Source organism: Dermacentor albipictus, chromosome 1, assembly GCF_038994185.2.
Source record: "Dermacentor albipictus isolate Rhodes 1998 colony chromosome 1, USDA_Dalb.pri_finalv2, whole genome shotgun sequence".
NCBI lineage: Eukaryota > Metazoa > Arthropoda > Arachnida > Ixodida > Ixodidae > Dermacentor > Dermacentor albipictus.
Window position 1 is genome coordinate 357211611 of NC_091821.1, and position 13662 is coordinate 357225272.

The 13662-nt window shown below is 45.8% G+C and overlaps 2 protein-coding genes and 1 pseudogene across 2 annotated transcripts; all 3 read left to right on the forward strand.

Moving 5' to 3' along the window:
* Positions 1–222: 222 nt before the first annotated feature.
* Positions 223–1616, forward strand: LOC135903383 (prenylated Rab acceptor protein 1-like). Its single transcript, XM_065433703.1, has 2 exons — positions 223–245; positions 1031–1616. The coding sequence occupies exons 1-2, from the start codon at positions 223–225 to the stop codon at positions 1614–1616; spliced, it is 609 nt and encodes a 202-aa protein (XP_065289775.1).
* Positions 1617–11013: 9397 nt separating this feature from the next.
* Positions 11014–11676, forward strand: LOC135903367 (prenylated Rab acceptor protein 1-like). Its single transcript, XM_065433702.1, has one exon. It carries the CDS (start codon positions 11014–11016, stop codon positions 11674–11676), a length of 663 nt encoding a protein of 220 aa, XP_065289774.1.
* A 1642-nt stretch (positions 11677–13318) lies between these two features.
* LOC135903461 (U6 spliceosomal RNA) lies at positions 13319–13443 on the forward strand (annotated as a pseudogene).
* The last annotated feature ends 219 nt before the right edge of the window (positions 13444–13662 follow it).

Consider the following 13662-nt stretch of genomic DNA (forward strand, 5'->3'; position numbering starts at 1 on the left):
GCGTAACGCCCATTTCGCTTCACTGGGTGACCGTCACCAGAGTTTAATACTAGAGGTGCAGCAACATTTAAGTGTAGCCAAATAGCAGAAGCCACGACAACAAGCAGTTAGTTTTTAGCAGATACGAAAGTTACGTCTGAAATTAGTTGGGCTCTGATGCGTGTTCGTTGGATCATGATCTTGAAGAAAACTTCTACAAGCGCGAAGAAAACGAGACGAAGAATGAGGAACACGAAGAAACACAGGTGAGTTAGTTGGTTCGTAGAGTTAAGAAGATAATAAGCCATATATAAGAACACTATACATATTCTGATACGGTGAAAACAAAAGTGACATAACGTTTTCAGAATTTAGCAAGAAAATCATCCTGAATGAATACATGAATTTCTCAACAGCTGCGCAGACATTCCTGCGAACTGTCCCACAGAGGAGGCAAGGAAAGGAAAGGTACGTTCTGTCGAATACGGCGAAACGGGCCTTCTAGAACAAATATTCTTTATGATGAGAGAGTTCGTAACGCTTAACATCGTTCTCGTCGTCACCTGCATCACAGAGAGAGCGCGTGCATATTTTCCTATGGTCAAGTGAAAGAATTGGATATGGAAATGCATGCAATCGAAATAAAAGAAAGTGATATTGAATATAATCAACCTGAAAAAAAAACGCAACGAACAAATACACACGGGGCTTTTGACGGCAAGCCAGGAGGTGCAAAAAACAAAAAGGTGGCATTCTATGCATCTGGCGCCAAACGCTGGCGAAAACGAAAAACTATAAGAGAGCTCGTGAATTTAGAACCGGTTCGTTGGCGTTGGTTCGACGGGATTCGTGACAGTTCTAAGCAGACCTAGCGCCACGACAGCGTCTACCCAGCTGACCAAGGAGGACAACAGTGTGCAGCTACCGATTCGATCCAGCCACCGTCTCCCAGCCCAGCAGCCGACCGCGAAGCTCAAAACAATGAACCGTGAGCAGGGCGACATGGGGGAGTCCCTGAATTCCAGCCCGAATTCTTTGGGCGATGCTCCAGCCACCTCCCGAGCGCCAACACCTTCGTTGCCTCCAGAAGTGACTCTACTCGTATCCCAAAAAAAGATGACTTTGACATTCGGCGCGGCGTCGTGTCCTGGTTCAGCGAACAGATCAAGCGCACACAGCCGTGGAAGCATTTCGCGGACACCGCGAAATTTTCGATTCCAAAGTCGGCCCAAGAGGTCGCCAACCGGATCCTATCGAACGTGGATGGTTTTCGCAGCAACTACGGCGTTACCTTCGTCGCCATCCTGGCGAGCTACGTCATGTCCAACGTGGTAAGCGTCACAGTGGTGGCTGCAGTGTGCGCCGCGCTCAAGCTGCATCAGGACGTCGAGTCTGGGGCCGTGTGGGGGACGAAGCTGGTGCTCAGCAAGAACCACAGGCTGATCGCGGCCACACTGGTGGTGGTGCCTCTTCTATACGTTGCAGAGATCTGGTCCGCCGTCCTGTGGTCGATCGGTTCCTCTTTGGCGATCGTCACTGTCCGTGCCACTCTGTACACTGGGCATGGCTCCACAAACAAGTTTGCCAGGAAGCTACCCGATACTTCCGAAGAAGGTGATATCGTGGGCCACCTTTGAGCGAAATTCCTGTCTTGAGTTAAAAACATTTAGCTTGTGGCTTTTTTAGAACAGTGTGTCGGAGAGGTCTTCGTTTGATTAAAAGCAAGAAATGCGGCGAGAGAGGTCAAGAGTTTTAATATCTGCCCTCGAATATTTATGCGGCGAGCACTGTATTTATTGCGCTCTACGCCGAGGCTCTTCGAGAATAAAGCTTCACCGAACCGCCCGGAAGTGTCACCAGACACTGCTGGACACTATTGCGGGACACCTCTGGAAGGACTTTTAAAGTTTCATTTTTTCTTTTCTTTTTAGTGTGTGGACTTTGTTTACTGTGAGAAATAGTGAAATAACGGCAAAATTTGAGATAGGTGGTATAAAACGTATGTTGCAATGCGACGTGCGTCTCTTCTTGTGGGTGACAGCAACGAAAACTGTGCTTTTAATACAAGCTTAAGCGACACCGGAGAGCACAAAACGCGCGGGTGTACGGTTATGGCTATAGTGAAGTAGAATATATATTCTAGTCACTATAGTTATTGTTGCTGCTTCGAATGGTTAATGGTTGAATTCGTTCACAGATTATTAGCTGTGTTCGCGTTCGAAAGCAACTGGTAAAATATAAAAATATGTTTGTGTTCGATTTTATGTCAAGGCACCCACCCATAGACTGCACATTGCTGGACTTTCCTATCTTCTTTTAGATCGTAGCTCTTAGGCGTACGAGCCTGGGTTGAGCGACGGCGTCCCTCGGCGTAACCGCGGTAACGCGCTCGTGAAATTGCTCGCGCGTACGTCGTCGTCTGGCTCCGATGCCACTCATCATGCCAGCATTCCCATATTGCCCCTCCGTGTGCGAAGGCGCTGACGGCACTGGCCCAGGACCAGTCGCTGCTGTGATTTCGGTCTCAAGCAGTCTCAAGTTTCTAGCCTCAATGTGTCGCGAAATGAAAACACTTATCAAGCTGCACTCTAATTTCGCATTACGGAGTATCGAAATCATCGGACAATTTTTTTGTCCTGCGATTGAACGCTGCTTCATTGGCATCAGAAGAAAGGGGTCGTCTATACCTAATACGAACAGGCATCCTACTACTCCATAGGTAAGGACAAAGAGGCAAATGAACCTTGCGATTATGTCCAAACTTCTGTCATTATTTCTTGTTATTGAGCCTAAGGCCATCCAGTTATGAAGCATACGTTATAATGCAAAACAAAGAAAAAAAAGAAGGGGGGGGAAGCGAGTATAGGAAATTTAGGTAGGTCTCACTGCATGACCTTGTCTACCGTCAAGCGTGGTAGTACCGTGCCCTGCTTGGAGAGTCAACTTTTATGCTGGCACGCTCCGTGCGTGTATAATATCTTAGGGCTGCGGCAGCTGGCCCTCCAAGGCGTTCTCCAGTGTCCAGTCGCAGGCTTATATACCTATACCGCTGCCAGGTGCTATTGTTGGCCCGATGATGAAAACATGCTTTTGTACAGGCGAGATCTAATGCATTCGCGATGGCATTGAGCTCGACTATATACCAAGAAACTGCCTTCAGCTCTATGACGACACGACATCAGTTTCATTTCCTCAAACAATGGCCTGCTCGACTGCGTCTCTGAGAGCGTAGGCACAGTGACATTCTGTGTACGTACAATAACTACCATTGATAATATGTTGGATAAAACTAGGCGTATGGATAAGACTAGGCCTTGCAACGCATTTGCTTTCCCTTGCCCGTACGTCGGCATGGTGGAACGAACAGGCGAGACAACGTTCTACGTATAGTAATCTCGGTCGGGGAGCCAGCGGATTATTTGAAGGCCGGTATCGGCCGGCGGATCACAGATTGAGGCTCAGCGTGCTTCTTCATGGTCTAGCCTGCCCTTAACCACGCTGAAGCTGCCGCCACCCGTAGAACGCGCGCTGCCGCGTCGCAGATTGAATATTGATGAACAGCGGAGCTAGTAGCTTCTTCGGGGAGGACATCGATATCTATGACGACAGGACGTCGACGGCGGCGACATGTATTAGCCCTTTCGCGAGCTTGTTTTCGGACCCGTAATCACCCCTGTATTCAGTGTGTTCGCCAATCTTGGCCGTATTTAACCCAGAAATGTGGCATCGTTACCACCCGCTATAGGGTCACGACGCACTGCATTAAAGTCGCGATACATTAGGGTCACGACGCTGGCGGAAGCTAGCATATAACGCAATCGATATTTGCACCGACGCCCTTGGGTAAAATACCTCAAGAGGCGCTATTAACTAGGCTACTGAGCGTTCTTACACAGCGTTGCCGTTGAGGACCGAGAATACCTTTTGGAATTTTAAATGGAGTATACTTGTAGTCACAGTGTGTTGCAATTCGCAAACCTCGAGAGATACTGCACTAAGCACAACGCTGCACTCAGCACGAAGCATTTTTGTTCTTGTACACGGCTCTGCTGGAGCGACGACTTCCTGCGCATTTGCTTGATTTAATGCTTTATTGGACCAAGGCACTGTAGCATATGAATATAAGCTTGGCTCCTGAGTGTTAATTCATTGCGTAAGGAAATAATAAGCACCTTGACTTGATACGCGTTTTGATGTCTTTTGTGCTTGCTTATAAAAGGATTAGTTCGTATTGCGTCCGCCGGGTTGTAAGCAAACCTTGGCGCGGCCCGTTATCTCTTCAAACTCCGTCACTTTCTTTAACTTCAACCCACTGACGAGTAAAACGAGAACATATGCTGTTAGAAAAATAAATTACTCAGGCTTACGGGGAACGAAGGCAGCTTCGGCTAAGAAACATTTATTTAAAATGTAGCTAAATATTTCTACTCTAATTCTGCTAATTATGTTTGCATTGTCAGGTGGCGGTGTAAAGCCGACGATCACTCAGAAAAGCACGTACAATGAACTCAGAGAAACTGCACAGCTTATTCGAGAAAGCCTATTACGATGGCTTATTGTTTCCAGCAGTTCAAGAAATCGACGTGCTTTCATTGGCGGTTTTGTTTCAAGAGCTTCGTGTTTAGCTATTTTCAGTCGTTGTTTTATGCTCGAGGCAGTTTAATGCCGACAGCATGTGCAATGATCACACACGTGGCATGTTCAAAGGAAGTACTTCATTCTTGACGCACATTTTTGCGTGAGGACGGGTGTTGCGTGCATTGTAGACGAGAGGTAAAAAAGAAAGGAAAGAAATTCAGAGCCCTTCCACTCTGTGAAGGTGGATGACCAGCGGAGCTGTATACATGGTGATAAATATGGGGATAATAAATTCGTTTATTGAAAATAAGACACATGCCACAATAAACTTCGTTTTCTCACGATTTCTTGTTGTTTTATTAACTTGCATACTCAATGCTTTCTTTAGTTTTTAACCGCATTTTGTTTGTTCTTTTGGATTTATTATTTGGTCACCAAGGTGACTATCACTTAATGATCGCTATGATATACGGCCAGCGGCTCTGTGGCGACACTGTAAAGGTTCCTAGAAAATGTGAGGTCTATACACGACCGATGACGCGTCGTGGGCACACTGATGTTTGTGTAACATTGAATGACGAACCTTTCTGAGAGAAACGGCCACGAACCACTTTCCGTCTGACCAAGACACGTCTATGTTGAAATCACCCGAAATAACATGGAAGTGGAGTCGATAGGGGTCATCCAACCTGAGGTGCGTACGCTTGGCGTTTGCAGCACGATCGTCGTCCGTATTAGATGCCACCCGCCGTCGCCACTTACATTCCCGCTTCTGTTCACACGACGGTGTTCTTCGCAGGCGCGCTGTTCTTTCACAGTGCTCACCGCACACGGCCTACCCACTGTACGGGTGGAAGGGAACTGAGGTAAGGTTACGTGGTTTTCCGGTAGAGCCCCTATCACATCAAGACGCAATTCCTACTAAACAGTGTCTATTCCGTGTTTGGTATTACGATAAATTATGATATTTTTTTATTACAATACGTTCCGACACTTCTCGCGATTAAACGCAGTCGGGGCAAACCCGGCGACACGCTTTTGCTTTATGATTTAGCTCTTTTAGCTTCAGGGTGGCCACCATCTTTTTTCACTACGCACACAAACCGCCAGAATCTAGCGTATAACAGCTCCGCTGTAAAAAAAAAAAAAAAAAAAGGTGGAGGAGAATGTGGTAGATTATGCGCACTCTCTGTAGCTGTTTTTGGCCACCTCTCGTATATACAACGGTTGGGCGGTCCAAAACAGAATTTCGTTGCTCTTCGTACGGAACATACGAAAATAAAAAATTACAGACGCACGTGGCTCTCGCTCTTTCTCGGACAAATAAAGCGCGGTTAGTTCCGCTTGCGGTCGCGTTAGTCCCGTTTTTTTTCGCCAAGCGTCAGTGCACCGCCTGGTGAGCGATCCATTTTGATTCCTGGGGCTATGCACTTTATTCCCATTCAGCGTCCTTCGAAGGTACAACCACCACGTCCGCTTTCTCCAGAATGCCCCTAAAATATGCAAGCGGTGGCAGGCAGGCATCTCCGGCCGGCTAGCCGTTACGACGATTCGTGTTTGTGGACGCTGCGTGCTTTATTCTGAGGTCCTGCAGCCTGCCTCTGCCTCGAAGTCTCTGGCGACGCGGGAACAAACAACGTCGGGGCAAGAAATAACACCAGCCGGGAAAGGGCCAGGTGTTTACAAACCTGCAACTTCGTGCTCTTTTATTTTTTGTTCCACGCCCCGAAAAGATCCCATGTATTTCGCCTTCAGAGCCGGGAATTTGCTCCTGCGCCTGAGTTTCTTGCTCGGTTGTGTCACGCTTCCACCGAGCAGCCGTTATCCGCTTCTCTTTATGATATTTCTTCCTGTATTGATCTTTTTTCTTTCTGCGAGGCATTGAGTTATGTGATCTTTGCGCTTTTATTTTTCATGTGTTTTGACTACAGTTTTGTTTTTTCGCGGTGACCTTCAGATGGTCCGTGTAAGAAAAACGCGCACCCGTCACTCTTTCATTGCATGCCAGTGATGTCGTTGCGAACATTGTTGTTCATTGTCGTTTGTTGTCTTGCACTGGGCCGTTCGTGGTCGTTATTTGCAATGCTGCGGAAAAAAAAAACGCGAAGTGTCGTGTAGAGTACGTGTAAATCTCGGCAGCTTATTGCATTGTGACTTGTAAATCTCGTATGCATTCCGCTATGCCCACTGAAGTTTTTTCTACGTACGCTTTGTTGGTTTGTTAGATAACGGTTATAAAAGTATTGCAACGCTAGAACACCACGGTATGCACTTATGCGACCAAAAAATCAAGAGAAGAAGATATGCGGAGAGATCTAAATTTCATAATAACGTGCTCAGACACAACAAAATTATAGCCACGAAAACGCCTTTTCAAGTCAGTTATTATTGTCAACTGGCCTGTTACAATTCTGAAAAAGTACTGTACAGAAAAAGTGCAGAAAAGACTTAAGTAGAAGCTACTTATCAAATCGGAAGCCTTGTCTATCAGCAAATGAAATGTGATCCTCATGCAAAATCAAGAAACATGCTGTTTCGCAAGGTCCTATATTAGGACCGGTACTGTTTATTGATTATTAATAAATAATTATATACATTGCAAGAAATGATGACTCAATGTAGTATATAATCTACAAGGATGATATTATCTCATTTTTTTACATGATAGAACCTTGACACGCTCGTTAAGTCGACTGATGACGTATTAGGCAAAATTGGGTTTTCACTAAAAAATTATCAGTGGTGGTACTGCCCTAAAACACAAACTGTTATTATCTGCGCAAAGTCCACATCGCGAAATATGGATTATTCTCTCAGCTTAAGTGAAAGTGAAATTGGGTTTTCTTCTACAGCAAAGACTTTGGGGTTTGTGTTTCGTGAATTTGTGCTTTGGGACCACCATAAATAGTATTTGCGAATAAAGCTATCTCAAGCTTTGCGTATATTAACGAAATGCAAGTTCATTATGGCAAGCACCGGGAGAACTGCTCTTGCACAATAACCTCCTTGCACCTCACCTGTGTTACTGCAACCTTGTTTGGTGCAATGGCAGTGAAGCATCAAAGAGTAATTAGGTAGTTTTACAAAAAAGAAAAAAAGATGTGCTGCGCTCAATTTCTGGTCGCTCACCTAACACGCACGCATCTCATTTGTTTGCAAAGTACAAGTTTTACGAGTCAGCAGCATATATGAATATCAACTGTTAATATATTTTTCAATGAAGTAGGTAAAGAAAGTACATTTCGACAAAGTGTTGCTATTTTAAAGCCAAAATACTACATCTCGCCTAAAGAGACGCACTGAATAATGATATACTCTACGGCCACATAGCAACTACGGATTTCTAACATTAGCTTACTGTCTTCCAACTACTCATAACAGATATAAACTAGCGCATCAAAATTTATGCCATGCATTGAGAAATAATTTACTCGTGATGTTCTCCTTTTGTCTGACTTTTGTCTTGAAATTTTGAAGTTGGAATTCAATTTGCCTGTATTATGTTATCCCACATGTTGTATCATAGGCGTGTTGCCGTCCTGTTGCCTGGATTTTCGGAGAAACGGGGCTCGTGAAGCTGTTATGTTGCTAGGCTCGCGGGCGAGCTGCCTGCTTCTGTTTTGCGTCCAAAACATGTGCCAACCAGCTCATTTATAGTCACGTATTGCTGTTGTGACCTCCTACCCCTTTGTTTATTGTGCCGTGGAACAAAAGTTCTTGTCACCATCGAATCAATTCCTCAGGACCACCGCGGCATTTGTTTCTCTTCCTTCAATCGTGGCTCATTACGAGCGTCGCTGCGTGAACTACTTCGCCCACTTCTTTTTGCGGCAGTCCGGCGAACTTCATGTTCGAGCGACAAATAGGCTTAATCTACGTCACATTTTTTTTTCTACTGAACGCTACACGTAGGGAAGCCAGTCTTAGGACCATTAATTACGACCCGAATAATAGGCTTAAGCAAGTGCCTTTTCGACTGCCACGGCGCGCAAATTGCTGGGCGAACTGTGGCTCTCGCGGCGCTAGGTTACTCGTGCCGTTACGTAACTCTGTTATTGCGAAACTACCTGGCACGCGTAACATTTTAGCCTGACTCAGTTTAAGAAAACGCTTAATGGTGGTACATGTAACGGGTTTTCAGTTGCCAAACCTGCTGGCTGAGGCAAATGTGGCTTTGTTGCCGCAGGAGGGAAACAAGAACAAAGGCACGCATTCCATCTCCATTGATTCCGGCTTTCCAGTGGAGGGATTTTTCAGGTCAGCCCGAAAATTTGGCCATTTGCGACAAGGTGTGACGCGGAGTGGGCGCGTATGTCATCCATGTATTCTTTGGAAACTAGAAGCTACGAAACCCGCAGTTCATGACACAGTATGGTTCTGGAGGCCCGGTCGTCGGGTACGTTGGGTGTGCTCGTGGGGTAGAGAACGGTGCGTAAGCAAAGGCGTGAGCTGAAGTGGGCATACCAGGGAAATCGAACACATTCCTGTTCCCGATTGGCCCCTGACTGGCGCTCTTTTATTTATGCGAACAGGCGAACAATGCCCTGGCCGGACTCCGGAGACAAATCGCCGCCTGCCGGTGAGGAATGTGTCACGCGGCCATTGATGTCAAAGTAGAAATTAAAAAAAAAAGCGTGCCAGTGGTTTCGAAATGGTGAAAGGAGGCGGCGACGAAAGTGTGACAGTATGATAGCTTAGCAGGTGTACTAACTATATATTTTTAAAGTTTATTCTCTCTTATTTCATTTAGAAGGCGACGCTCATTTAGGCATTCGTTGCTTCTTTCAACTGGCGCCATCTACCGCAGTGTGCTGACACTGTCTTTGCCTTGGAGCTGACAAGCATCCTCGCGGAAGTCTCGGACCTTTCTCTCTAAAATTATTCGTAAATTGTATATACGTGCAGGGCTACGTTAACTTTATTCACTTCTTTTTTTCTGCGGTATACGTTTACTTATTTTAAGCCACAGCTGAAAGCGCATATCGTTTTCTGAATGCCTAATTAGGTACAGCTTTCTACATCCTGCAAATAAATGCGCCGTCAGACCTCACTGCTTCGCAGCAATCTGCCGCGGTAGTTGAGTGGCTATGGAGTTACGCTGCGCAGCTCGAGGTGGCGAGTTCATGCCCGGCTGCGGCGGCAGCATTGCGATGGAGGCGTAGGGCAAAAAAAAAAAAAAAAACGCTCGTAGATTTAGGTGCACTTAAAGAGCCCCAGGTGGCCAAATAATCCGGAATTTCCCAACAAAGTGTGCCTCAAAGTTATATCGTTTGCCGCTTAAGATCCTAGAATATAATTATTTTTTTGCTTGGCAGCAGTATTTTCCGGCCAGTTATGTAATAGTTAGATTTTGCCGAAAATAGCATTAAAAAAAATTAGATCACACTGACATCACAGAGATTGTGATATATTGTTTCTTTTGCCTTGACAATATGTGCGTGGTTTTTAGAATCACCTTCACTCGGCCCTCGCCAAGCGTCTTAGAAGTGTTGTCCGTCTACTGACTTTTTGAATAGCCTACTTTACTTTCCTACATTCGTTACGCACATTCACACGTGAGTTTAAATTAAATCAGTAGCTGTCCACCCCTTAAGCGTTGATAAGTACTGGAAAATGAGTAGTAAATGTTTGATAAGGTGGTTGTACCACTTGTAACAACATGAAAAGCAATGTCGAATCATTAAATAACTTTCTTTGAGGTTTACGCCACACGAGCAGCTGAACATGGGAACTCAGAGATAGCGGTTATTATACACCTAATGAGGAGCACTTGTTCTATTTCTTCCTTATTTCTTTTCTAGTTGTTCGAGTTGTGAAGTAACATCTACCATCGTCGTCGTCATCACCTGCGTCACAGAGAGAGAGAGTGCGTGCCGAGGCTGAAGTTCATATTTTTCTATGGTCAAATGAAATAATGAGATATGAAAATGCGTGCAATAGAAATAAAAAAAAAACGAGACAGTATATAATCAACGTGAAACAAAACGCAGCGAACAAGGACACTCGGGACATTTGACAGCATAACCAGGAGGCGCGAAAAAGAAAGGTGGCATTAAATGCACCTCGCGGCACACGCCGATGACAACGAAGAAGAACGATCATCTCTCTTTCGTTATATATGTTTTTTATAATCGAATAAGTGGCTCTACAAAAAGAATAGGTGAACGATTCAGCACGAAATTCTTGGCCAATACCCCAGTGTGGGCATGAGCCATAACATGAGGCCATCATCATCATCATCATCATCATCATCATCATCATCATCATCAATCAGAGAGCTCGTGAATTTAGAACGGGTTCGTTGGCGTTGGCTCGCCGGGATTCGCGACAGTTCTAAGGTGACCTAGTGCCAAGTCGGCGTCTACCCAGCCCTTTAAGGAGGACAGCAGTGTACAGCTACCGCTTCCATCCAGCCACCATCTGCCAGCGCAGCGGCTGATCACGGAGTTCGAAGCCATGAACGGTGAAGAGGGCGACATCGGGGAGTGCTTGAATTCTAGCCCGAATTTTTCGGGTGATGCTCCAGCCACGTCCCGAGCGCGAACACTTCCGCTGCCTCAGAAACGCCTCTCCTCGTCTCCCAAGACAGAGGACTTTGACCTTCGGCGCGCCGTCGTATCCTGGTCGAGCGACCAGATCAACCACGCACAGCCGTGGAAGGATTTCGCGGACACCGCAAAATTTTCGGTTCCGAAGTCGGCCCAGGAGGTTGCCGACCGGATCCAATCGAACGTGGGACGCTTCCAGAGTAACTACGGTGTTCTCTTCGTCGCCATCCTGGTGGGCTACATCATGTCCAGCGTGGAACTCGTGGTAAGCGTCGCGGTGGTGGCTACAGTGTGCGCCGCGCTCAAGCTACATCAGGATGACGAGTCTGCGGCCGTGTGGGGGACGAAGCTGGTGCTCAGCAAGAACCACAGGCTGATCGCGGCCACATTCGTGGCGGTGCCTCTTCTCCACGCCGCAGACATCTGGTCCGCCTTCCTGTGGTCCATTGGTGCCATCGTTGCAATCGGCACTGTCCATGCCACTCTGTACACTGGGCTTGGCTCCACAAACAAGTTCGCCAAGAGGGTGCCGGATATTCCCGAAGAAGGGGATATCATAGGTCACCATTGAGCAATATTACTGTCTTTTCTGTGTTTGGTTACGTCACTTTTTTCCACCAGTATTTTGCTGAGAGCTCCTTTTCTTTCTTTTTTTTTTGATGAAGAGAATCAAGTACGGCTGAAGTATGGAATGAAGTCCAGTTGATCACTCAGCTTTCAAGATGGAGCTCCACCAAAGTTTACGCAGGATCGCCGGACATTGCCGATGAAGCTCGTGTTGCTGGACACCTCTTGAGTGAGTTCCATGCGCGTTTTGTATTTATTCTTTTTTCCTTTCTCGTTATTTAACCTCATCCCCGCCCCCTCTTAATATTTTTTTATTAAAGTTTGGCCAACCAGACATTCCGTCTAGTCAGCCTTCACGTCTTTTCCTTTCTCCATTTTTTTGTCGGCACTATAATAGTGCTTCAATACAGCGCTTCTCGTGTCTCTCTCTCTCTCTCTTTTTCTGATGAAGATCTGGACAAAGCCGGATTTTCGGTAGCTGCTCTTTCGGCGCTGCTCTGTATGTTTTCGGTTGCATGTATGTTATCTGAAGCAATGCGGCGAGAGGGCCAGGTGGCAGTGCTTCTGAAAGATGCAAGTGAGAAAAACACATTCATACTTACGCACATCATCGACTACAGACAACGATGTTGGATATAACCGAGAAGGGCGAGATGACGGCGCTCTCTCGAATAAACTTCAATTGCTGGAGTGATAAGTATGAATTGGTAATGCTATCGCTGTCCAGTCCCCATCGTCTGTATGAAACACAACATCGTCATGACTTTTTATTTTTTAATGTTTAGCGGAAGTACGTGGCAGTATAGTTTCTCTCGTTTCGCATCGCAACGGCGCATGCGTTTCTTCGCGTGTTCCAGCACCAAAACGTCACTAAGCGCGGAAACATAAACGCCATCGATGTCAGAAATTTTGCCTGCGAATAACAAAACTATTGATTTTCATTTGCTGTGTAAACCTGGTAGGGGCACGCATGCTTGGAAACCTTGCAGGTTGGCCTAAAGCCTGCAGTCTTGCGGGAAGAGACTTCGCTGCCGCTTATTCGATCTAGCGCAAAACCGTGTCAACAATATTGCGCTGTGTCTGTGCATCTGTTTCTTTCTACGTCCTCGTTCAGTCGCGCTCATACACTCTACCATGGATTCTAACCAACTAGCCCGACAACGTGTTTTAGTCAGCAATACACAACCCTTACTATCGCAGCTCCCTTCCTTTCACTGGTCTGTGATGGCTCATATATTTAGAGCGTTCGTACAAGCAGCGTATAGTGGAGCTCGCACAATCCCCATTTGGTAACCTTGTTTTGTGAACGCAATTAAGTTAAAATAAAACTGGAAACTCAAACACAATAGCGCGAGATTTTGGGGTGATCAACAATAAAATACGAAGGTATCAAGCAAGCACAGGTGCATTACTGACTCCTGGTTCGGAGAAGATCACGGCAACGCAGATGGTGTCACTGCGAGTCACATTTCTTTCTTTTATTTTATATAAAAAATAGATGTCTGGACCCCAAAAAACTGATGTATTATCCGACAAGTTTTTTTACAAACGTTTAAAATGTACATTCAGTTTACTTTTTTTTTACCTTGCGAGTGCTGCAGTAACTGTACATGCTGTCGCTTTTCTCCAAGTTCACAGGGCCAATAGTTCATCGTCGATTTACAAAGTACACATAATAAAATTGGAATGATACAGAGAAGTTTGCAAGACCTCTGCGAGAAGATGGTACGTGGAAATTTAGAAAACAGGAGACAACATGCACTTACTTTTTTTAATGCACTAAGTATATTTAAGTTAGGTACCGGGGATATCCCTGTAACATCAAGGCTCCTTACCCCACACGCACGTAGCCTTGCAAACGAAAATAATGGAAGAAAATTCCCGAGTTTAACTGGGTTAGAACCAAGAGCCCCACGCATGTGAAGCAGGTGCGCTACCACTGCTCCACAACTAATTGCATTTGCGGCGCAAAAAAGAAAAGAAAAGAAAA

Coding starts and splice junctions, on each gene's coding strand:
- LOC135903383 (XM_065433703.1), top strand. CDS start 223: ATGAGGAACACGAAGAAACACAG. Junction 246..1,030: donor AGGAACACGAAGAAACACAG/GTGAGTTAGTTG, acceptor GCGATGCTCCAG/CCACCTCCCGAGCGCCAACA.
- LOC135903367 (XM_065433702.1), top strand. CDS start 11,014: ATGAACGGTGAAGAGGGCGACATCGGGGAGTGCTTGAATTCTAGCCCG.